Source organism: Natrix helvetica (assembly GCF_964273705.1).
Source record: "Natrix helvetica genome assembly, chromosome: 2".
In the NCBI taxonomy this organism is placed as follows: Eukaryota; Metazoa; Chordata; class Lepidosauria; order Squamata; family Natricidae; genus Natrix; species Natrix helvetica.
Window position 1 is genome coordinate 231,285,939 of NC_138552.1, and position 26,956 is coordinate 231,312,894.

The 26,956-nt window shown below is 40.2% G+C and overlaps 1 protein-coding gene across 1 annotated transcript in view; it reads right to left on the reverse strand.

Annotated features, from left to right (window-relative positions):
* MDGA1 (MAM domain containing glycosylphosphatidylinositol anchor 1) overlaps nt 1-26,956 on the reverse strand; it is a 341,865-nt gene that overhangs the window by 95,659 nt on the left and 219,250 nt on the right. The window contains exons 9-10 of the mRNA XM_081942783.1: nt 25,220-25,489; nt 22,069-22,214 (exon numbers count right to left, since the gene is read on the reverse strand). Of these exons, the coding sequence (XP_081798909.1) occupies nt 22,069-22,214; nt 25,220-25,489 (416 nt within the window). The remainder of the gene's footprint in view (nt 1-22,068; nt 22,215-25,219; nt 25,490-26,956) is intronic.

Consider the following 26,956-nt stretch of genomic DNA (forward strand, 5'->3'; position numbering starts at 1 on the left):
AGAATAAACTTGCTGAGGAAATAAACAAGCCCCCCCCCCCGCCCTACTCTGTTTAAAATTTTACTCTTCTCAAGCTGCTGGGAGTGAGGTTACATCTGCTCTTGCATTTAATCCCAGCATAAATATACCGTTTTTTTTCCTGCCATGTCCTAATCAGAAAGGATTTCCTCAAAATGTTGAAAGTACGTTCTCACATTTCAGTATAAGATAATGCCTTTTTCATATATGTTCGCAGTGTCACGGGACATATACAAAAGGAGCAGGCCTAGTGGCATGAAGTTGCTTTCATCATTAGCCCACCCTTCACACACCAGGACACACACTGTGAATGCCTCTGATCTTGAGACTTCTGTTCCAACTCACCGCTCTGCATGTCAAGGATTGGAATGATTACAAAAATCAGCTTCCCCCTTTTATCATATTTTATCATAGTAATAGTAGATAAATATGGTTAGTTTGTATTTCAAGGCAAACATGGCTAATTTGCATTTTTTGAACAAATACATGAAATCAAAATGCCTTTATAATTTGATATTTACATTTTTCCAAATGTGGCATATAGTTTGCCAATTTTAAAAAGTGTACAGGAATGAATATATTACAAATGTTAAAGTAAACAACCAATACAAATATAAAAACTACATGCTGATAGAGAAAACACATTAAAATGCATGTACTGGAAGTACCATGAATGACATTACATTATAAAACCGTTTTTAGTTTGGAAAAATAAGAACTTTTTGTATCTCTAATTTGGTATTACAGATGTTCAAACAAGTTAGAATCCAAACCCAATATTTTACTTGATTGGAGATAACTTCATTTCTTAATTATAACTTCATGAAGAACTACTGCATATGAAGAACACATAAATGAAAAAGACAATTATAGCTAAAAGATATAGGCTCTAAAAATCAAATGCTGTGGCCAAAACCTGTCTCATCGAAAGCACCAAGTCACTTTGAATATGCAATGTAATTTTATTTGCCTGTATTGAAATAATAATGTACTATATCAGTCCTATCTACCTCAGTGTAGTTGTGGGGAAAATAGGAAGGTGTAGTTGTGGGGAAAATAGGAAGATGTGTTGGATATGTTTGTCACTTTTGTAAAAATAATAAAGGTGAGATATAACTAGCTAGCTAACTAACTAACTGACTAACTAAATACTGCCCCTCCTCCCCCAGCAAAGCTTTAATACTTTGCTGTGTAGCCATGAGCAAAAGCAGAAACAGAATTACATAGCTTTAACCTACTGCACAGCAGGACAAAGAAAGACAAAGGCATAATAATAATAATACCAGTAATAATACAAAAGGCAGAGCCAGTGGAAATTACAGTGTGAAGTCAGAATATTTCAGAGAAACCCATCCATGTGACCATATTATTTACCCATTCCTACTAGGTCAGCATCTGTGAACAGAAACAATTTGATTTACGTGGCCAGAGGTTCCTGACTGAGACCTTTCCTGCTCATCACTCGGAGTCAATTCAGTTTCTGTGAATGTTTTCTTACAAAGGCACTTTAAAGAGTTCATACGTTTATAGGTATATGGGGGAGGGGAGAGGTGGGTTTCGACCGGAATGGACCGGTACGGCCATACCGGATGGTGAAATTTAACGTGCATTCCCATATCCATTAGTCAGGAGGCCCCGTATTGGAACGCTCCCTCCCCTCATTCGCTCTTTCACTCGCCCCACCTATCCGCACCATGCTGCCGAAAAGTTCTCAGAAGAAGAACCAGAAGAAGAAAGAACTGGTGAGTAGCTGGGGTGTGGGTGGGGGATGTTGGGGAAGAGGGAAGAGGCAGAAGGACTGGAAGAGTGTGTGCTGTGCACAGGCTGTGAGTTTTTAAAACTTCAAGTGAATCCAGGAAGAGGGAGGAGGCAGAGGGGCTGGGAGTGTGTGTGTAAAGTGGTCAGTAATGTTGAAGACCGACAAGTACAGCCATATTTCCTCTGTAAGTAGCTGTTTTATTGTTTTGTGTACTTATTTTATTCTTATTTAAGTAGTAAGTGCACAAAATAATAAATTTCCATTTTTTATATCTTCTTTTTGTAAGTCATTCTTTGGGGAAAGAATTCAGTGACATCGACTTGGCCACTCGCACCCGGTCACATGACCACCAAGCCACTCCCACCTGGTCACATGACTGCCAAGCCACTCCCACCCGGTCACATGACCAACAAGCCACTCCCACAGAACAAGCCACACCTACAGAATAGGTTCTAAAAAAATTTGAAACCCACCACTGGTGGGGGAGAGCATCTGATAGATCTGGTAGTGAATGCAACTTACATGCATATGGAGAGATATCTTTTATCGCCATACAAGAGACACAGAAAACTTATAAATTTTGGCTGCTAATTAGTGGTTGTCCAGACTGTTGTAGTCCTACACCAAGGATGTCCAACCTTCGCAACTTTAGGACAGAATGGCTAACTGAGGAATTCTGGGAGTTGAAGTCCACAAGTCTTAAAGTTGCCAAAGTTGGAGATCCCTGCACTACACTAAAGGATAAGAGGTGATGGTAGAACACACAAGCCTTTGCCTAGACTTATTTATATAATGTTTGCACAGGCTAGGTCATATTTGTTTGCAGTTTTAAATTTAAAAAAAATCTAGAAAACTTGATTCAATTATGTAGTCTTCTAAGAACTTTTTGAACAGATGAACGTATTAGAATTCTGAGAGCCCTTGAAGAAAGTGAGTCCATGGGGGAGTATTTGTGAAGGAATGTCTGTTTGACTCAGAGAAGAGAGTGGGGAATGCAGGATCATGGTTGAAAGAGTATCTGAGTCCTAAAGTTAAGGTAAAGGTTCCCCTCAAACATATGTGCTAGTCGTTCCTGACTTTAGGGGGCGATGCTCATCTCCGTTTCAAACCAAAGAGCCAGCGCTGTCCAAAGACGTCTCCATGACCATGTAGCCAGCATGACTAAATGCCGAAGGTTCACAGAACACTGTTACCTTCCCACCAAAGGTGGTCCCTTTTTTTCTACTTGCATTTTGATATGCTTTCGATCTGCTAGGTTGGCAGAAGCTGGGACAAGTAATGGGAGCTCACTCTGTTACAGTGCTAGGGATTCGAACTGCTGAACTGCCGACCTTTCTGATCAACAAGCTCAGTGTCTTAGCCACTGAGCCACCTCTTAGCTAAGATCTGAGTCCTAGGAAAGACAAAAGCATGAAAAGGAAACTCTATGCCTTGATTATGTGAGATAGGAAGGGAAGATTTTACAGACTTTCAAGATTCAATTACAATACCATATATGCACATCTGGAAAACTGGCAATCCAGGTCAAGACCCGGGCATCATGCAACAGGGTGATCTCCTGCCAACCTAGCAGTTTGAAAGCTTGCAAATGTGAGTAGAATAATAGGTACCACTTTGCTGGGAAGGTCTAGAGATATTATTCTGGCTACATGATGTTGGAAATGTCTTTGGACAGCACTGGTTCAATGGCCTTGAAGTGGAGATGAGCACCATCCTCTATAGTTGGCAATGACTAGTGGAGTAAAATCCACAGGAACTCCTTTTACTATATCTGCATTAAGGTTCATTCCAAGACCTCCAATGACTTGTTTCTGCCTTTGCCACTCTCAAAAGGCTAACAGTGTCTCACGTGTGCAAAAAGGCTGCTGGTGTCAATGAAGCCACTCAGAAAACACTGAAACAACAAAGCACAAAATTCCTAAAGTTGTTCCCAACCTTTTCTCCAGTCCTTTAGAATGTTTCTTGTCACTCAGTTTTTCCTCATTGTCTTTTTCAGGTGAAATTTACGCATTTCTCAACAATGCAATAGAGTTAGGCATTATTTTTAGTTTGTAAAAATGTTTATGTAGGTGCAAGGGCATTCTTGTAAATAAAAATAATGAAAAACAGTATTGATTTTGTGGCTTGCTAGCATCTTCTCCTTTGAAAAGAATAAAACTGATCTCACAAAGAAATTTGGCTAAGGTGGCTCAGGGAATCCAGTAGATCAAGGAAGCTGTTTACAGGTACCATGCTGCTTATTCTTTCAGGTGATTTCCATTTTCTTTGTATATCTGCCAGCATGTTAGCTGTCGGCAACCTTTGGGACTGCTTACTTTTCTATGAGCTCTTATAACATGAGCTGTATGAAAAAATAAACTTCAGGCAAATACATGACTTTGATAAATAAATAAGTTGGAAAAATTCCATCTCTCTTCTTCACAGGCCAGATTAGAGGAATTCAGCTGTGTTAGATATTAGCATATATCGGGATAAGTCTTCCCTCAGGTCCGCTCCTACAGCGGGAAACAGGTATTCCTCTGATTGGTCAATGGGCGTGCCTCATCCCTATAAAAGGGGAACCCTCCGACCACAGAGTAAGCTGGATCACTACTATTACTAATAAAGAGCTGTTAAGTCACGTCGTGTCCGCAGTCTGTCTCTCGTTGCCCAGATCTAACATTGGCGACGAAGGTGGGATTGAGAGACAGATAGGACGAAGAACGCTACTTCAAGAATCTCCGGATTTGATCCAGCCCAGGAATTCGGCAGAAATTCCGGCAGCCATCTCAGATCACCGCAGCGCGGCAAATTCAAACTGAGAAGATGGCGATGCATGCTCCCCCCGCTCCTTTCGACCCAGCAACCGACGAATGGGAAGCCTTCATGATTCGCTTCGAGTGTTTCCTCGAAGCAAATGAGTACACGGGGATCACCGATGCAAGAAAGAAAAATATCTTCCTCGGCTACTGCGGAAAGGAAGTCTTCAATACGGCCAGAGACCTCACCGCGCCTACTCCAATACAAGCAGTACCATGGGCGACGCTGAAACAAGCCTTGGAAACACATTACGCGCCAAAACCGTCCCGCCATGTCAGCCGCAAAGAGTTCAACATGAGGACTCAAAAGGCAGGAGAATCCATTAACCAATTTGTTGCAGCTCTACGAAGAATAGCAGCCCACTGTGAATACAGGGATTTGGAAGAGCATATCTTAGAGCAATTCATCTGTGGGGTAAGAGACATTTCGTTGCAAAAGAAACTGTTAGCCAACCCGAATCTAACCCTACAGTCAGCATTGAACAAAGCAAGAGCGTCGGAATCAGCGGAGAAATCAGCAGTGACCATACAACGAAGGGTCAACGAAACCCAGCCAGCACCGAGACAAACCAGAGTCCACTACGAAGACGCAAGCCCCGACTACGTGGATCCCGAGTTCGAGGACAGTCACCTAATGCAGAGCAGTCACTGGAGGCCTGGGGGGAAACCCGGATCCCGTTTGCCGCCCTGCGCAAGCTGCGGAGGGAATCACCCCAGGTCTACTTGCAGGTTCAGGAACGTTGTTTGTTCGCACTGCAACAAACTTGGGCACATCGCACGAGTGTGCCGGAGCGGAGTCCCTGCCTCACGGCAGCCACCCATGTACCGCCAACAGAAGCCCAACCCAGGGGCTTGGCGAAATCAAAAAGGGCGCCCAGAGAAAAATCCACAAGTGTTTACCCAGAGAGAAACTCCCCAAAGAGCTGAACGAGCGTATTCCCAGAGAGATTACTCACAAGAAAGTGAGCGAGCGTATCCCCAGAGAGAATTCACACAGAGAGCCGAAAGAGCGTTCTACCAAGACGCTCAACGAGAGTATTTTCAGGATATAGACGATGAGATAGAGTTGACCCAGAGAGAGGAGTTGCGAACGTATCTCACCACGATACATCAGGTCCGCCCTAAGCGGCCCAAAAGGCTGAAAGTCACAGTCCTCTTGGAGGGCTCACCCTGCGAGCTGGAGGTTGACACAGGATCAACCCTGACGATCATTTCATGGGCATCCATGAAACAGGCCATTCCCAGCCTCAGAAAGAGCCAACTGCGCGCTCCTGACGTCCTGCTACGAGACTACCAGGGGAACCAAGTCCCCATCGTGGGCCAAGGCACATTCCACATCCAGTTTAAGGACATCGAAGCCCAGCTGCCCGTGACCATCTCCAGCGCGCCATTGCAGAACCTCCTGGGGCTTGATTGGTTTGAAGCCCTGGGATTAGAAGTCACCGGAATCAACGCCGTGAGAAACAGCAGCGCTGAAAAGATCTTTAAGGAGTTCGAGGATGTGTTCAGCTCCGGTCTTGGTAAGTATGTGGGCAAACCAATATCGTTCAATTTAGATCCAAATGTGGCGCCAATCCGGCTTAAACCGAGACGAGTGCCTTTTGCACTCCGCCCAAAAATAGATAAAGAGATAGATAAGTTAGTGGAACAAGGAATCCTGGAGCCGGTAGATCACGCGCGTTGGGAGACACCTATCGTGACCCCAGTTAAGTCAGACGGATCAGTCCGCTTGTGCGCAGACTATAAATGCACAATTAATGTCGCGCTACAACAGAGCGCATATCCGGTGCCCGTAGTACAGCACCTATTGCACTCATTGGGGCCAGGAAAAGTTTTCGCTAAATTAGATATGGCACAAGCTTACCAGCAACTGCCAGTAGATAGCGCCACAGCGGAGGCCCAGACTATAGTGACGCACAGAGGAGCGTTTAAATGCAACCGGCTACAATTCGGCGTAAGTATTGCTCCAGGATTGTTCCAGAGCGTCATGGAACGACTGTTGCAAGGGATACCGGGAGTCGTCCCATATTTTGACGATATCTTGGTGTCCGCTGCAAACGAGGAGCAACTAAACAAAAGAGTCAGATCGGTTTTGGCCAGAATCAGAGAGAAGGGTCTCCGCCTGAAAAAAGAAAAATGCCAAATTAACGTGCCTAGCGTAGAATTCCTGGGTTATAGAATTGATGGTCAGGGAATTCACCCCACTGAAAAGAAAATTAAGGCGATCCAGGACGCCCCCACACCACGAAATCAAACCGAGTTGCAGGCCTTCCTCGGACTACTTAATTTCTACAGCGTTTTTCTGAGACAGAAGGCGACCGTTGCTGAGCCACTACACCGTCTACTCCAGAGGAACGCACCATGGAGATGGGGACGAGCAGAAGCTGCAGCATTCGCCGGGGTAAAGCGCCTGCTCACCACTGACTCACTACTTGTACAATACAGTCAGACCCTCCCGCTGGTATTGACCTGCGACGCATCGCCGTTCGGGGTTGGAGCAGTCCTCAGCCACAGGATGCCCGACGGGAAAGAAGCACCCATTGCTTTCTACTCCAGAACTCTTTCATCGGCCGAAAGGAACTACAGCCAAATGGACAGAGAAGCATTGGCTGCCGTTGCAGGTGTGAAACGTTTCCATGAATACCTCTACGGCCGCGATTTTGAACTCATTACTGATCACAAACCGCTGTTAGGACTTTTGGCGGGAAATCGCCCCACTCCGGTCTCCCTTTCTCCACGTATGACCAGGTGGACTGTTTTCCTGGCTGCGTACTCTTACAAGTTAATTCATCGACCGGGCTCCACTCTAGGGCACGCAGATGCGCTCAGCCGTTGCCCATTACCAGACATTTTGCCAGACCCCACTCCAGAAGTACCGGTATTGCTCATTGACTGTTTGGATTCGGGACCGGTTTCTTCTTACGACGTTGCAAGGTTCTCCTCGAAGGACAATTTAATAAAACAAGTGCAAACTTGGGTATGGAGGGGGTGGCCAAAGGGAAATGTGGGCCCGGAATTCAAAATGTTTTGGTCTAAACGGGACGAACTCTCCGTGTTACAGGGATGTTTGTTGTGGGGGGATCGAGTTGTTATTCCTTTTGCGCTACGAAAAAAGGTATTGAATGCTTTACATATGGGGCATCCGGGGATCGTGAGAATGAAAGCGTTAGCGAGAAGTTATGTGTGGTGGCCCAATATGGACAAAGAAATAGAGGAGTGGGTGGCCACTTGCGATCCATGCCAGGAGTCGAGACCAGCACCCCCGGAAGCGCCCGCCACAGAATGGGAGAAACCCAAGGCACCCTGGTCACGCATTCATATTGATTTTGCAGGGCCATTCCAGGGTCAAACCTTCCTCATAGTTGTAGATGCTTATTCTAAATGGTTGGATGTAGTCCTAATGACATCAACCACGGCAGAGGCAGTTATAAAGGTTCTTAGGCGGCTTTTCGCCACCCATGGTCTACCAGATCTGTTAGTATCGGACAACGGGCCCCAATTCACGGCCATGCAGTTCGAAACATTTTTAGCAGGGTTGGGAATCAGACACGCCCTCATCGCGCCATTCCATCCAGCGTCCAATGGTCAGGCAGAAAGAATGGTGCGGTTCGCGAAAGAGGCCCTCGCCAGGATGGGCCCGGGGGATTGGCAAACACGCATTGACCATTACCTCCTCATTCAACACATTACCCCGAGCGCAACGACGGGTAGAAGCCCCGCTGAACTACTAATGGGTCGCCGCCTACGATCTCACCTGGACAGGCTCCACCCGAATTATTCTACCTCGGCTCCCCCAGACTCTACAAGTAAGGTCAGATCTTTTAGAGAAGGAGACACTGTTTATGCTCAAAATTACACAGGGGGGACATTGTGGATACCGGCAAGGGTCATTGGCATCATGGGCCCTCGATCGTATTTGTTAGAGCTTGAAGATGGGCGGAATTGGAGAAGGCACATCGATCAGCTTCGAGGTCGCCTAGCACACTCCAACTTAAGGGATGAGGGCGAAAGTTTCCTGTCCACAGAAAGACAACCGCAGGGAAACTTCATCCCAGGAAACGACGACACCGGCGAGCTAAGCGGGGGACAGGACATCACGCACGCAGCTGAGCAACCCCCCGTCATCACAGCCGCTGAGCAAACCCCCGTCATCGCAGCCGAACAAGATACCAGGGAAAAGAGCATCGAAAACGCAAGACCTCCAGAAACAGAAAAAGCACCCGATCCTGCAACTACTTCAACCCAACAGGAAACCAATCCTGCAAGTACTTCAACACAACCTGAACTCCGACGTTCCTCCCGAGCAAGACAAACACCCACCTACCTAAAGGACTATGTCACCTACCGCAACGTCCCATCTAGGAGGGGAGGGGTGTTAGATATTAGCATATATCGGGATAAGTCTTCCCTCAGGTCCGCTCCTACAGCGGGAAACAGGTATTCCTCTGATTGGTCAATGGGCGTGCCTCATCCCTATAAAAGGGGAACCCTCCGACCACAGAGTAAGCTGGATCACTACTATTACTAATAAAGAGCTGTTAAGTCACGTCGTGTCCGCAGTCTGTCTCTCGTTGCCCAGATCTAACAAGCTGTAACCTCTAGCCCCCAAACTGCTGAAAATCCCAGGAAGTTGCCATTAAAGTCTACCTTCATACAAGTGCAAGCACTGAGCCTCAAAATAATGCTGTCGTGGACACTGGATTGGCCTAACAGGCACATGTGCTGCAGTTTCCTTGGTGATTATGGAGTTGTAGAGACAGCCTGTAATCTCATTGAGCTGACAAAAAGTTAACCTATTTGTTTCCAAAGTAAATCCACTCTGTCCAGAGGATGAGAGAGGAGGGGGAAGGGAGGGAGAGGGAGAAGGAGGGAGTGGGGGAGGCAGAGGGAGAGAGACTAATTGTTTCAGCTCTAGTGATTTTCTTAGTATATTTGCATGGAACAAGGACTTCATTGGGTGGGGGAAGGGAGAAAGAAACTGACGGGAAAAAAATGGTTGCTGTGTTCATTTTCCTGCCAAGGAAGTTAAATGCTTCAAGTAGATGTGCATACGCACACATGCTCAGTGGAGGAAGTTCCCTTCTCCCTCAGTTTAGAGTAAATCTTGCTGTATCCCTGTATTTAAAATAGTATCTTCTCAGCAGTTCAGTTCAGTTTAGGGGAACAATTCATTCCCATGCTGATTGGAGAAGTTGAAGTCCATATTTTAAAGTTGCCAATGTTGAAAAACATTTACCTAAACTAAAGTTCTGTGCTTAGAGCATGACTTAGTTGCTCTCTGGGCCTTCTATAAAGTTTATTTATATGGAAAGAGTTAGCAAAAACATATCTTCCTCAGACAGTACTTTTATATGGGAGAATGGGAGAGAAGACAGGTCTGCGTCCTATGTTGTAAGAGGTTACATGCAGATAAAATGGAAGAAGAACAAATAAAAGAAATTATGATAGGTAAAGATAAAAGTTCCCCCGGACATATATGCTAGTTGTTTCCGGCTCTAGGGGCAGTGCTCATCTCTGTTTCTAAGCCGAAGAGCCAGTGCTGTCCGAAGACTTGTCCATGGTCATGTGGCTGGCATGACTAAATGCTGAAGGCTCACGGAGCGCTGTTGCCTTCCTACCAAGATGGTCCCTATTTTTCTACTTGCATTTTTACGTGCTTTCGAACTGCTAGGTTGGCAGAAGCTGGGACAAGTAACGGGAGCTCACTCTGTTAAATGGCACTAAGGATTCGAGCTGCTGAACTGCCGACCTCCTGATCGAGAAGCTGCAAAAATTTTGGTTATGCTATAGAATTATATAAATGCCAAAAACTCTGGGAAAGAAACTATAAATTGACGATGTCAACAGCCTACAAAGAAAATCTCTACAAAATGTTTTATCAGTGGCATTTTCCAGCAGCAAAAATGGCAAAGATATTCCAAAATATAGCTTCCAGATGTTGGAAATGTAAACAGACACCAGGTTCTTATTATCATATGTTGTGGACTTGTCCTAAAAAAAATATTGATAAAAAATAAAATTGTGGCTAAAAGAAATGACAAAACAACAAATAGACCTAAAACCAGAGATGTTCTTGTTGGGTATCCTACTGGAGAAATATAATAAAAGAGGACACATGCAGCTTGTATGAGCTGCTCCTTCTCCACTATTTATGAAGTTCCACTTTGTGAATTTACCAGATTTTGAAGTAATAGTTTTTGGCTTCATAAAATTATTGAGGGAGTTGGGATCTTGTAAGTCAGGTAGCTCAACAACCTGTTCAATTCAGCATCTGTAAAGCAAGATGAAACTGCAACATCTCTGAGGCTCCTTTCAGCTTTTGCTTAAAATCCTTTAGTGGAAGAGATTCCATCAGGTCCTGAAGCAGTTTGTTATACTATCAAGTGATTCTCACCATTCCCTAGTGCTGATCAGAGATCTACTATACATCAATTTATACATACTTGTTTTATTCTTGATATTTGGAACAATAAATAACTGGGCAGGGTTACTTCAGTGTGGCAGGCTTATATATCTGAAGGCAACTATCATGCCCCTCTTTAATCTTCTCTTCTCTAGACTAACTATATGGTGCATTGCAAATCACAGGTTGTGCTATAATTGTATTCAATGAAACATTAACACAGTAATTAGAACGGTGTGATCTGAATTCTTTATGTGTCAAGCTACAGGTTCATGGTGACAATTATTTCAATTCCAATGGCTGGCAAGTTTGCTATGGGTGCAGAAACTGTTACTGAAAATAAATAGCTGCAGCCTTGGAGGGTGTGTTTGCATTATGTAATTATGTATGCATTTATTATGTATGAATTATTGAGTCTGTCATCTACACCTCCATAACTGTCTGGTTTGGCTCTTCAACTAAACAAGACAAACATAGACTTCAACAGATAATTAGGAACTGCAGAAAAAACAATTGCTACCAACCTGCCTTCCATTGAGGACCTGTATACTGCACGAGTCAAAAAAAGGGCTGTGAAAATATGTACAGACCCCTCACATCCTGGACATAAATTGTTTCAACTTCTACCCTCAAAACGATGCCATAGGGCACTGCACACCAGAACAACTAAACACAAGGACAGTTTCCCCCCGAATGCCATCATTCTGCTAAACAACTAATTCCCACAACACTATCAATAATTTACTAAGACTGTATTACTAGTATTCTTCTCTTCCTTCCTAGTATCTCTCTCTTCCCACTTATGACTATAACCATGTTGCATCTATCTTTCAATGTATATGGTTTCTTATTTGTTTCCTAGTATAATTTGACAGCTTATTAGTAACCTTGACTATCACTGTGTTGTATCTTTTTATTCTTGATGAATGTCTTTTATTCTCTTATGTACACTGAGAGCATACGCACCAAAGACAAATTCCTTGTGTGTCCAATCACGCTTGGGCAATAAAGAATTATATTCTAATTCTATTCTATTCTATTCTCCCAACAAAACCACTTCCAAAGAGAACGATAGCATCTAAACTAGTGCTGGGAGTTTTTTCATAGTGAAGTGATGTCAACCTTTCCCTGTAGTCAGGACCAGGAAACCAAAACCAAGAATACTAATACTACTTTTATTGGAAGATACAGTTATGGAATCTTAAAAGTCTGAAAATGCTTGCCTCTCCAGAGAACTCCGGAAGGTCAATTCTAGAGGCTTTCTCCACTGCTATTCCTGCTATGGAGATGAATAGGTCTTACCAGACCAAGGTTACTCTCATAGCACATTCATAAGTGGTCAATATTGAAGAGGCTGCTTTTTTTAAGGAGTGCAGCTTGGATCTAATTTCTCTGGAGGTTACATTTGCAAATTAACAAAAGCACTTTCCCCTATTTCTCATGGTGCCATGAGAAAGTTTTATTCCTTTCACTGTCAGAATGATTTTTTTTGCATACGTTAAAACAATGCTTTAGTTTATTTGAACATGTAATCAAACAATATGGGGAAAGCAAACTGTGGTTGCAACTCCAGAGAAATTAGATCCAAGTTAACCATGTACATGTATTCCACTGGAATAACACAGTAGAATTTTATCAAAAGAAGCACCTAGAACAGACCACAGTGGACAGGAATGTATGAAAGAATAAAAGAATAGGTTCAGACATATTCAAGGGGGTGGGGGAGAGAAAATAATAGCAAATACATCATGGCTTTACATACAAACCTTGTAACATATGACATTGCTTCCTGGTAAGATCTGCATTGTGATGTTACCCATGCATTTACTATTTTAATATATACGCAAAATTATTTACCATCATCATCATGTCATCCTTGCAGCTAGCAGCTAAAATCTATAATTAGGATACATGTGGATATTTGCACATGTGGGTCTACACTAGTCTTTTTCAAAGGTACATTCATTGCCACCCTTAGAGAAAAACCTAGCTAGACACCAGGGTTTTTGTATTGCATGGGGGAAAAGAGCTCTTCAATTTCTAGGAGAAAGAAATTCCTGCTTCAAACTGTGGAGAGACACTAATTGCATAGAGACCACCACAATACAGATTGACCAGTGATTTGACTTGATAAAAGCAGCCGTTCATGTTCAAGCATAAAATAGATTAATTACATCTTTGTTATATTTATACCCAGGGTTTCCTCTGGGAGCTCATAGCATTCCATCTGTAGAGAAGCTGTGAAATAGACTGGGCTGAGAGAATGACTGGCCCACAGTTATCCACGTAAGCTTAATTTGGTTCTTTCTGGTCCTAATTTAATAGCTTAACCATTATAATGCCCTGGCTCTCAGCATGAAAAAAAAAATCATATTTCATACGAATTAGAACAGAAGGAAAACAACTCACCTAATTCAGTATATGTTTTGTCAATGTTATATCGTCACTGGGAGTGAATTACGGCCAATTAAAAGGATGAGTGCTGTTTCCTACAGTGCAAGAAGATGCTTGCAGTAATATGCAGGCAATCAGATTGGATTCTATGCCAATATCACGAAGGCAAGTACAGCAAAGTTAGGAAACATTACCTTTGTTCTGAGTGGGTGATTATTTCAATCTTTAAAAGCAACCCTGAAAAGAAATCAGTGATGAGGAGCAATATTTTTATTCAGACAACATACATCCATTAATAATGTATCTTTTCACAGAAAATTTCTCTATTCAAGGACAGAGTCCATCAGAAAAGCATGTCTGATATATGCCGACATACATACACACTCTAATTGGCTCACTTGTTCAGTGACTTTTCAGGCAAACAGGAAAATCAAGAATGTCCAATGAAACCCAACCAAGGCATGCATAAGCAAAATGAAAAATCATGCTCCACGGTGATAAACTACATATTCAAAATATGTTTCTTTATCATTCCTTGCTACATTTTTGTACTGATGTATAACACAGCCGGAAAAATTTCCTACTGGATTCTTATAAAACTATCAGTATTTACAGGGATGGTAGTATGTAGGACATGGGATCCAGCCATCAACATGTAGAGGCAGTACTTTTTTTTGGCAAATAAGTATAAGGATATGGGAAAATTTCTATATATATATATCAAACATTGCAAGTGAAAATCTGCCTAACTGTGATCTACCTTTAATGATAAATTTTGGATATTTCACTGGCCATCAGAAGACCATCCAGACTCTCTTCTAATTTTCATCAATACATCTCTGGAAATACTCCCCTTTTCCCATGCAAGTCTTAACTGGTCCATTAGCTGTCTTTCTGCCTGGCGAGCCCAGCTCCCCACTGCCTTAGGCCTCATTAGCACTACTCTGGCTGTCTGATAAAGTGAACAGCAGTCAACTCCAGACCCAAGACCTGTTTGTAGACCACAGGGAATGTTTATCCAATATGGAAGGAAACAAATTGCAAAACCAAATGAAATTTCTTGCCTCCCTCCAGCTCTCACAATCACTCAAGCATTTCTCTCATTAAAGAAACACTAGGTGTCTGGTAGGAATTAATCTTACGTGCAGCCTTGGTTCAGCAAGTGGGCCTAGTATGCAGGTTTTTCTAAATGAAATAAAAAAAGTGAGACATTCCATCTATGCTCTGGCCTGTGGAGCACCCAAGACTGATCTTGGACTATGCAAAAGAGAGGTTTTGCTTCTTTTTCATTTGCAGAGATGCAGCATGAAAAGACACACATTATTCTATCAAAGTTTTACATTTGTATGGAAAATCCTAAGAATCCCTGGTTTTTTTCAGTGGGCAAAACCAAGATAAAGGACAGCTTCTGCACCAATACTTTTGTTGCTTCTCTTCCTACAATCTCATATCCTAGATAGGCTTTTGATTATTAGCTATCCAGTGATTTTTGTCTCTCAATCCCTCGAAACTTTTAACAGCTGCAGTGCCTGCAGTACTTCCTTCTGATACATTTTCATCCATCCTCCATTTTATTTTTTTAAGCAGATTAACAAAAAAGTATCATACAGTCAAGAAGAAGTATAGTATATGAGACATATTTTTGTAAAAGTACTTTATAAATGCCTTCATTCTTTAGCAGAAAAAAAAACCACACTACTAAATTGATTTTAGGCAAGGTTGCTTTAATTGTGGGCTGTTCAGAATCATCAACTCCTGCAAGGCCTTTTCTATGTTGAGGATACTTATGGATCTACCAAGTGGCAAAACAAAACAAAACTAGCATCGATTCAATCATAAATTTTTCAAAATTGAATGAACATGAACATGGCTATGATATACAAAGAATCAGAAAGCAGGATGCCACAGGCCTTTGTTAATTTTTTTACTGGGAAAGTTCTTTGTTTTCAATCAATACTGATCCTGGTGTCTGGCAAGAGAGAGAGAGACTTCTGAAGGTTTTTGAGTAACACCAACTGCCAAGGTATATCATAAAACTCACCTTCAAGCCATTCTCTCTCTGAATATGAGGTGATGGAAGAAAGCAACCATAACTACTAGTGAAAACTCATGAAGCAAAACATTCCTGAAACCACATAGCCAGCAATATCTTGCTGAGGCCATATCTCATACAGGTTTTGATTTAGAATACTGTATGAAACCAGTGATTATAATCTGTAAACTGTTATAGTAGCTTATGTTGCTTGAACCCAACCAATTGCAGTTTATGTAGTAAAACAAGTCTAAGCAAACTACACGCTCAGTGTAATATGTAAATCTTGTAAGTACGTAATAACTTCCCATATTCAAAATTCTTCAAAATAAGTTGATTGAGAATGGCAGACATTACACTCAATATACTGATGGGAGAGGAAGCCTATAGGAAGGCAATTTGTCCATTTGAGTAAGAAAACATCTGACTCAAGTTGAGTTTTACTTCTGGTGATAGCATGGACACATCCAACCTAGTTTTCTTGGTGAAATACAACAACGACTTTGTATTGTTTTCTTTCTGGATGCTTTCTCAACTTCCCAGGATAGTCTATGACTGGATATCTTTCATCTAAATACTAATCAGTTCTGACAATGGTTAGGTTTTTTTTTTTGGATCAGCTGATGTCCTCTGGAGAAGAGCCTAATGCTGAGAAAGATTGAGGGCAAAAGGAGAAGGGGACGACAGAGAATGAGGTGGCTGGATGAACTCACAGCAGCAGTAGGTGTGAGCTTAAATGGACTCCAGAGGATGGTAGAAGCCAGGAGGACCTGGAGGAACATTTTCTATGGGGTTGCGATGGGTTGGACAGGACTTTGCAACTAACAACAACAATGTCATCTAGAATGCAGCCAATTGCTGTAGCCTTTCTGCTATATACTTTTGAACTTTTCCTACTGATTAATAAAAAATGGTACATATACAAAAAACACCCACTTGTCATTTATTCAAGTATATTTTTCATACAAATATCTTTCAGGCTAAAAAACTATTCCAGGAAATCTTTCATGGGCTTTTTTGTCCTTTTTCCAGTTGCAGTCGCAAGTCTTTGTATTTTTTCCCAGGGGAGAGGTACTGAGGGGATAAATAAAAATCCAGTTTGAAAACATATGGTTTGCTACCTTGCCACACAAAAAAATCAGAAATAAAATACAGGAAAAATTTAAGAATTCTAATATGTGCCATTATAGCAGAAAAGATGGATTTTAAGAGTTTCAAGCTGAAAGAGAGGTTAGTACCTCTGTCTTCTGACTCACAGTGAAGGTTCAGATCCTTGCAGCTAGCAGCTAAAATCAAATTCAAGCAGCTACAGTATATTTGTATTAGAAAGGATTCGCAAGTTCCAAATTACACAAAAAATAATAAAATATACTGCCTTCTTGAATCCAACCCTCTTCTTTTTCTGCCAAATAATTCAGCATCAAGACTTCACCCAAACAAAATCTTTTGGAAAGCTATAAATAGCTTCTACAGACTGATAAAAGGAACATGTCAACTGGCTTAAATTTCCATATGCAAGCATAATAGCAATAGCACTTAGGCTCACATACTGCCCTATAGTGCTTTACAGCACTCACAATGTCAGCATATTGCCCCCAACAATATGGACCCACATTTTATATCGACCTTGGAGAATAAAGGCTGAGCATAAGTAATTTAACTTTGCCATTATAAGAAATATGGTTTTGCAAATAATGAAGGCTTTAATCCTAAACACACTTGGTAGAGAACTTCCTTCCTTCCTTCCTTCCTTCCTTCCTTCCTTCCTTCCTTCCTTCCTGCCTGCCTGCCTGCCTGCCTGCCTGCCTGCCTGCCTGCCTGCCTGCCTACCTGCCTTCTTCCAATCCAAACAGACACTCAACAGTTTACAACATATAAGCTGTACTATAACAATAAGAAAGCCAAGGCACTTAATCTAAGATACTTAACCATACTACCAACAATTAAATGGTACCATGCTCCAAATACCCTTGGGAAGACTTCTATCTTCAACTTCTTTTGGAAAGTGAACAAGGTTAAAACTAAGCAAATTTCCAATGGGAGGCCATTCCAGTCGATCAGTCCAACAATGGAAAAACATTACTTTTGGTCCTGGGCCCTTCTAACGTCCCCAAAATGGGGATAAATCTGCTATAATACTTCTTCTGGCATGACTGAATCTGCAAAGAGATATAGTCATGCAAGTAATTTGGGACCAATTCAAGTGAGAGCTAGCAAAAAGTGAGGTCCCAATAAGGAAATAGCTATTTTAGAAATCTGCCAGATTTGATTAATATTAAAGACTATTCCAAGGTATTTTGGAACACTCCTCACCCTACTAAATCCAAATTTATTATTATTATTATTATTACTAGGCCACATATTCGGACTCCCTTTAAACAACATCTGAGGTGAGGCATGACACATCATATATCTGAAGTTTTACATCCAAGTGTCCCACTTAGGACGAAATCTGTCTCTACCTTTGCACATGGTTAGTTGGAAATTACAGTGGCAAAGTTCAGCATACAGCAAGGCTACTCTCAGACAAAGCACATTCATTATAAGAAGCTCCCTTGTGTACTGTGTTGGTAAAATTGTTATTATTTGTTAAGCACTGACAATGTGCCCTACGCTGTATGAGAAAGCAATACAGAAGCAGACAGTTCCCTAGAGAGTGAGCCACTACAAAGAACGGAATGAAAGAAGATATTCTGTCTGACCCAGAGAATAGAGGTGCTCAGATCTTTTGAAATTGTTCTGTCCTCTACATTGAAAGTAAATAATCTTTTACTTCCAAGCTCAGCCTACCCTATTACCTGTCACAATGTGCCCTAGCAACTTTAAAAGCATCAACCTTAAAATCTTCATCTTTGCACATCACTTTATTGAAGAGGGCATTATTCCTAATAAAGAAGAAAATGGCAATAAAAAGATGCTGTAAGACTATTATGGTGTAGAGAGCTCTGAATAGAATTAGTTTCATACTGTAAAGTTCAAATTCAGTGTTACAAAATCAAATTGGGGGACTGAAATCTTTACGATCATCATCTTGTACAATGGACTGATTATTTTTACCATAGAACATACCAGGTTCTACTATATATTTCTACACTGGTATTGTTTACGCATACTTCAGCTCTATTATGCTGTTTACAGATGGATATGAAATTTGTACATATGCTTATCAAATTTATACCTCTGAAATAAACTTGTGGTACAAGATACATCCCTGTCAAAATACAGAGTGCAACAAAAATATTCATAAAATACATTAATGAGCTTATAAGATGCACAGACATGTTTTTTCATGCAAGAATGGATTATATTGGTAGAAAATTGCTTGTGAGACATTTGCACATTAGAAAAAGTACATATAGTAGATGTTAAGAGAAATGTGGAAAAAAATGCACTGTGAGTGATTGTGTGGACAGGAGTGGTGGTGGTGGTGGGAGAACCCATTTGAAACAGATGTTGAAAAAGTCCAGAATAAGCTTGTGGTCACGAAAATGACAAGCTAGAAGAAAACAAAGGTGACATATTTACCCAACCATAGTATATCTACATATAGCAGCTGGAAAAATGTCTCATGATTATTTTGAATCTTCATGTTCTGCTGATTCATGTTATAGGTTTACAGTTTGGTCTAAAACCAGAACTTAAATAGCCCAGATTGATGACAAACAATAAACAAACTGAAGAAATTACTTTAAACAGAAGGTTCTTAAAAATTAATAGTCATATCAGAGTAAGTATGAAAAGTATCACTAGATGTGAATTGTACATAAATATTATTTCAAAGAGTCTAACACAGCTAATATTAATTATATGAATTTCATACCTAGCAAACATTTCATTGAAAACCATTGCTTTCTACCAATGGTCACCAAATAAGGATTTATAAACTACAAATGAATTAAGAAGAATGAATTTCCTAATTTAAAAATTTTAAAAATCAGATTATATCCTTTTGGTTTAGGCTGAAGAAAGGCTAGATAAGAACAAAATTACACAGACTACACAGTTCAATGCATAGTGAAGGATAAATCATAGTAACTCCCATAAATAAACTGGAGATTATTTGGGAATTATTTCATTGATGTTTTTAAGATTCCAGGATAACACATGTTAGAAAGCGAAAAATATTCTAACATTAACTAGTTGGCATTAATCTTTAGTTTCATCTTTGGCTGGATCAATAATAAGATTAAACATTTGGTTTCTTATGGGCATTAGTCAGCATCATTCTTAACTATAGTTGCTTAAAAGAACAAGGAATGACAAAAGTTTTTTCCTTATGGGCTGAAACAATTTATCTAACCAAAAGGAATATTTTTTGAGTAGAGAATCATCTCAGAATTCCAGCAACTAAAACAAAAATTGCTAAGCATAACAAATAGTCTTAACTCTGAAATGGCTAAAATATCCCTCAAAAGTAGCAACCATTCCAATAACTATTTAAGAACAATACAATCTGTAATCAGACACGATATCTTTTCTCCTTCCCAACATGGGCATCCACAGGAAAATGCAATGGCAGCAAATAATAAAACACAAGTGATGGTCTCATCATACAAATTTTAAGACATATACATTTGTGTCCAATGCTAGAATGCAACAGGGGTGGGTTCCTGCCAGTTCTAACCTCTTCTATAGAAGAGGTTCTACAAATCTACAGTGTCATTTAGAACAGGTTCCAGTTCCCCCCCCCCCCTAGTCTGCACACCATCAAGATGAAGAGCGAGAGGAGAAATTCTGGGAGTTGAAGTCCACAAGTCTTAAAGCTGTCAAGTTTGAACACCCCTGGGGTTTTTTTTCCTAAAGGGTTAGAGATGCAAAGGTCTTGTAACTTGACAGGTTTAAGACTTGTGTGCTTCAAATGCCAGAATTTCTGAGCCAACATTTTGGTTGCTAAGCAAGAGCGTTGTTAAGTGAGTTTCACCACATTTTACAAGTTGGGCCACACCCACCAGTCACATGGCTGGCAAGCCACTCCCACCCAATCACATGGCCGGCAAGCCACTCCCACCCAATCACATGGAGGCCACACCTACAGAAGAGATTCTAAAAAATTTTGAGACCCACCACTGGAATGCAAGTATCCACTGCCATCATTTCCATGACCATGCAATATGCAAAGTGTCATTATTTTGACATTCGTGCTGTTTGCTGTGAACACTAATGTTTCCTAAAAGATAATGGGCAGATAGAAAGTATATTTTGCCACCCAGGGATCACCAGAGGAACATACATCTAGATGCTAGAGAAAAAAAAGTTATATTCCATTATGTTGCATATCTTTCTGCTATATATAATTCTACCATTCTAGTTAAAGAAAGCCCATGAACTAGTGAATGTTTCCCTGAATAGGGGAATAGAGAAACTTCCCACCAAGGCCAATTCTTTAGAATATATTGGGGAATGCAGGAATTATGGAAGGGAGTAAGAAAACAGGGATATTCCTTTCTTCTTTGATCAATAAAGTCATTGCTGGATCAAGGAATATTATGCAAATGGAAAAACAGGCATAGTCTCTGGCTTTCATCACAGCAGTTAAGACTGATTTCTTAGAATTTTATTTTTCTCAGGGACTTTTAAGGTGAGCAGGTCTGAACTTTACAATCTTCAGCATAACAGGGCACACTACCCACAGCCTAAGGCCAGGTAAGATCTTTCAAAAAATAGTCCTCCAAAATGCAGGTTGAACCTTTTCTAGCTCCCTTTTCTTTGTGTAGAGAGGGTGTCAAAAAGAGAAACAGAACAACAGAACTTATAAGAACAATCAGGAAAAAACAAGGAAAAAGAACATTTTAGAATGCAGAGAATCTGTGGTCTCATTCTTTTTTAAAATATATTGCCTCTTCCTATTTGCTTATTCTACATAGACAGAGCTACCTTTGGCATATAGTCCCTCCAAATGCTTTCATAAACTGGGTTTAACTAAATAATAGATTAGCTGAGAAATTTTGGAATTTGATTGCATGTCTGATTCACGGGTCTTTGCTGAGAAAACAGAGATACACACTCATGCACACTTTTGTATGCACTTATGAATATATTTCAACAATCTAGCATATCAAATATTTTCTTCTTTCTGGTTGTGCTCTTTATGATTCTGTTTCATTCTGCGTTGAAGCACTCTTTTGTCTCAAACTTTTCTTCAAAAGGTAGCAATAATGTTCCATTATTATTATAACAGCTTGGAGAAAGGCTTTGCACAACATGAACAGTCAATGAATTTTCTTGGCAGTTTGAACCTGGAGTGCCCTTCAATTCACAGCCCTTTGTTGGTTCAAAGGAAAGAATCTGAATTCCCACCCTTCTAAATGGCTGGCCTATGAAATCTACAAAAACTACTAATGACTACACACATTTTTATTCTTGTTACAGCCTTAGTGAAACACACAAAGCCTGAAAATTCCAAGCAGAATCAACAGACTTTCTTAGCTCTCTAATGCATATGCACCAGAATTTATAATTAAGAGGTATATAATAATAATATAACAGATTTCTCAGCCATATAAAATGAGGAAAGAAGCATCATGCCATCTGCTCTAACCTGCTTTGCAAATACCAAATTCTAATCTAGGTAGATAAGGGCAAAAGCATTCTTGTTTTAAGTCTGCAACTATTGTCTTCAGCAGTAGCTGAATTTCTGTGTTTCAGCTGCTATTATAGATCTTACCTGGCGGACATCTAGGCGGTAACTAAGAATAGGATCGACAGCATCAGGTTCCTTCTGTGTCCACTGTAAGACATAGGAGTAGTTCTTGGATTGCTTCCTTGTAGGATTGGGGGTATCATAGTAAAATTCTGGGCTATAAGCTTTAGCTGAGAAGCAGAAAAGAGAATGAGATCAAAACAAAGATGGGAAAGAACAGGGAGGAAAGTCATTAGAAGTCAATGAGATCCATAAGAGTCTATGCCAGCAACTCATCAAGAGTTTTGAGCGTGAAGGTCATTGACCACTAATCTTACCAAATAGATATTTATTTTCTTTTCAGATATTTTTAAACCACATTGTTATCTTCATTTCCACTATCTGCTACTTCTGGGAATTTGAATAGTAGAAATCATTGACCGTGATCAAGTTTAATAAAACTCTGCATTCCGATCTACAACGAAACCAGCTTTGATTTTGCTTCTTCTTGTTAAAAAATAAATAGAAAAAGCCACAAAATAGAAAAAAAGTAATAGAAAATGAGGAAACTAAGGCGCTCTGACAAGCATCTGCCACATAATAACCCAAAGTTAAAATTGTTGATAAGAAATAGCAGCTCTACATTTGTTCAGTCAAATGTTCTCCAAGTTTCCTTCCAGGAGTGCTCTAGGTGTCTCCTCTCTCACTTTATCCTTCTAAGCTCCCCTGTAAGTTGATTTCATGCAGTTTTGGAGTTGAGGTAGGTAAGGTAGAGGTGGGAATGGCTTACTTTCATTGCCACACTTTTTGGGGTGGGTGGGTAATCATAACAAAAATGCAACATCCCAAATGCAGCACTACAGGTAGTCCTCAACCTACAACCACAATGGGGTCAACATTTATGCTGATAAGTGAGACCTTTGTTAAGAGAGTTTTGTCAATTTGTGACTTTTCTTTCCCCATTTATTAAGTGAATCACTGCACTTCTTAAATTAGTAACACGTTTAATAAGTGAATCTGGTTTCCCTATTGACTTTGCTTTTCAGAAGGTCACAAAAGGGGATCACATGATGTCGGGACATTGTAATCGTCATAAATGTGTTATCAAGCATCCAGATGTAAATCACATGACCACCGGCATGCTGCAATGGTCATAAGTGTGAAAAATGGTCAAAAGTCACTTTTACCAGTGAAGCTGTAACTTTGAATGGTCACTAAATTAATTGTTGTATGTCGGGGACCATCTGCAATTTGCTGCAGAATATTGCTAGTGCAATCGTGAATGCTGGGAGCCTTTTGTATCATACATACATACATACATACATACATACATATATATATATATATATGTATGTATTTTGTGTTACAACCCCTGGTGTGACTAAATATGGGAGGAAGGTCATTACTTATTTATTTATCAGTACAAATACAACATATGTATGTATGTATGTATATATATATATATATATATATATATATATATATATATATATATATATATATATATATATATATATATATATATATACATACATACATGCACGCACGCACACACACACACACACACACACACACACAAATAATGGGAAAATATTGCAAGACAAGCAATACACTTTACAGGTGTTCCTTATTCTCAGAGATCTCTTCTTTTCCATTCCTCTTTACCCATCCCAATTACTAGCTCAGCCATTCTTTTCGGCTCTAATTAAATGGAAATGATTCCACGTTTATTTTTATTAACTGAGAATGGCAATATTGATGTTTACTTCTAAATCCCCTTTTCTTATTATATTTATTGACTTATATTTTTGTGTATGCAGACATTCAGAGCCACCTTGGAGACTAATTGTTGCTTATTCAACTTATATTGATTGTTAAGTCGAGTTTCATAACAAATTCAGAAATAAAACCAGAACAGACGATAATCATTATCTTATGCCCATTTTCATAATTAACTGATTCCCAAGATAGAAGACTCCGTCTCTGGTGATATAATAATAAAGTTCATCGTATCCTTTATAATTTTCTTCTTGTTCATATAAATCACCCATGGAGCACTTTGCAAATATTTAAAGACACAGAAGAATTAAATAAATGCTAAACCCCACTTCTAAATCTACATGCATGAATTCTTCTATAGACAGAGCAGAAAATATTCATATAGATTTTGAAAGAATGAAAGTTGCACACAAGGAGCTATACCAACCATTGGGAGATGAAGTAACTGACATATTTCTCTATTAAATTCACATACACTTCTACTTAAATGTGCAGAGACAGCACATTTTGGTACAAGCCGGATATTTTAAGTGTGCAGGAGGTTTCCTTGTGGTATGCACCTGATGTTGTGATAAGGTGTAAAAGTTACCTAACACTTTTATCGTAATTGGAAAATGCTGACTAAACAAGTAATTCATATTGACTGCAAAGGATGGACTCAGTTAAAGGATTGTATGGCTGCAACAAGTCAAAGTCTATCAGAACAGAGCCAAAAATAAAATAAAATAAATCAGGACAGTCCAAAGGGCTTGTCTGACCTCTAGCCACTCATTTTCTGAGACAGTTTTGCAGGAAAACAAAATTAAAGGGTCAAAGAATATTTCAGATCCCCAAAGCCCAGATGTCATGGAAACAACAATGATACACATGAATTAAACTTTCCATTTTTAAATCACCAGATCATATTTAATTACATGCTGCATTGTGGCATAAAGACTATTTTTTATTCATCAACTCTATCAATTAAAAAGCAGAAACTGCCCTCAGGCTTCCAAACTTAAAAGACAAGATAGCAAAATATAAAACAGGAACTAATCTTGGAGCAAACAATTATATTCATAAGAGGCAGGTGAAGGATAGTGGGAGTACTGGCACCTTATAGGAACCAATTTTTGTGCCTCATTTTATCAACTTTTCCTAAACAGAATGTCTCCTTCTGTTTGTAGAGAAGCTGGTGATCCAGTGGACATTCCTACTGGGGAGGTGAGTACAATTTCTGCCCCAGCATTATCTTTCTCCTGCTCCAGGACTGCTCTGTAAATGGAGAGAAGATTAAAAACTACTCTTTTTTTGGGGGGTAGAGTCTCATTATGGGCAAATTTTCCATTTCATTCATCTACCAGTTATTAGCCAAGTCTAATCATACCAGTATTTACTACATAAGAAAAACAGGTCAGGTTTTCTTTGTAAGACTTACCTGATACCTGGAATTTGCAAACTGCTACCCCAACATCATTGGAGATGCTACATTCGTAGTTGCCACTAGTCTCCCGGCTTACAGTGTCCACTTTATATTCTGAGTAGTCTTGCTGCTCTGTTGGAGGTACTGTTAGAAGACTGCCATTAAATCTCCAGACAGCTGTGGCCACTTTCATAGGACTCCCCTTTAACATAGTGCATCGAAGGGTTACACTGCGTCCCATGGCTTGCCGAATGTCTTGGAAGACTGGTTCCACAACAGGGGAGACTAGACACCAAAGAAAGAAGAAATAGAAAGCAGAAACTCTTATTCGGTGAGTTTATGGCAGATTATACTGTGGACGAAATAGAAAGTGTATTAATGTAAAATATCTTTCCATGGGTGAACCTTTATTTAAACTCGTGTTCCATTTCATGTATTAGCTACCATCTGGGTATTCAGATTCGAAATGAAAGCTTGAGTGTAAATGTATAAATTCATGGACATTATCCTATTTATAAATCATATGCATAAGTAAACAAATTGTTATGTGAAGACCTTATTTAATATACCTGATAGATAAATAAATTGCTATGCGGAGAACCTTATTTTACTCAATAAGGTTTCCCCAGACATAAGGAAGGACGGATAAGAAGAATACATTAATAAATACAAATATCTGAAAGATAGGGATAGTTGCTAGTGTTTCACACAGGACTGAACTCTGCATTTCCTATACCAGAGGAGTCATTCCTTAATTTTATTTAACAGTTCACCTACAGATGAAAATAGATGCTGATATTATTAGGCATGTATTCTTGGAGGTATGGAATTTTTCTCCTGCCACATAACACTGAACTGAGCATATCTAGTTTACAAGTTTCAAAAGGTTCCCAACTTTACTACAGAAAAAGAATGGATTAAAGCCAACCTATGATTAAGCTTGCTTTGCCCTATGATTTGAGATGGCCAGCTCCTTGGAAACTGCACCTCACAAACAGGTAGCTTTGTTGAAGGTTCCCCTCCCACAACAATAAATAACCAAAAGCAGTGAAAAAGTGAAAATCAATTTCATTCTCAAAACAAGCTTCGGAATATTTGAAAAACTGGAGTGGCTTTTAAGTGATCTGACCTTCCGGTTCTTCATTTTTCTATATGGTTCACATCAAAAACTGAACTAGTAGAACAAAAGGCAGGCTTAACAAATTAACATCTTAAGATAATTGCTCCTAGTTTGAAATCCAGCAGGAGGTGAACTTTCCAAAGCACGGATTAATTAAAGTAGCTTTTCCAGTTCTGGCCTGCTCCAGATAGAGCAAAACTGCAATCCCTACAAATATCCATAAATGGTCCTGCCATATGTGAGAATGTCAGATTTGAGGAGACTAGTTTAAAACATGATGCCAGGGAGTTCCTAGGACATTACATAATACTAAATCCAGCACACCACGTAGGGCCCCTATATCAATTCCCTGTGCCCCAAAGGACTGATATATTGTGGCTTTCAGAAGCTTCACAGGCAGGGGTGGGCTGTGGGGGGTTCGCGGGGGTTCAGGAGAACCTCTAGTTAAGATTCTGTAAAGTTCAGAGAACCCCCAAATCCCACTCCTGGCTGGCCCTCCCCACTTCACCCCGCCCCTCCCAGGAGTCAACATGCAGCCCATTTTGGATGCAGGTAAGTACAGGGCACGCACGGAGGCTCAGGAAGGACAAAAATGGGCCTACTGGAAATTCGGGAAGGCCAGAAAGGGGCCT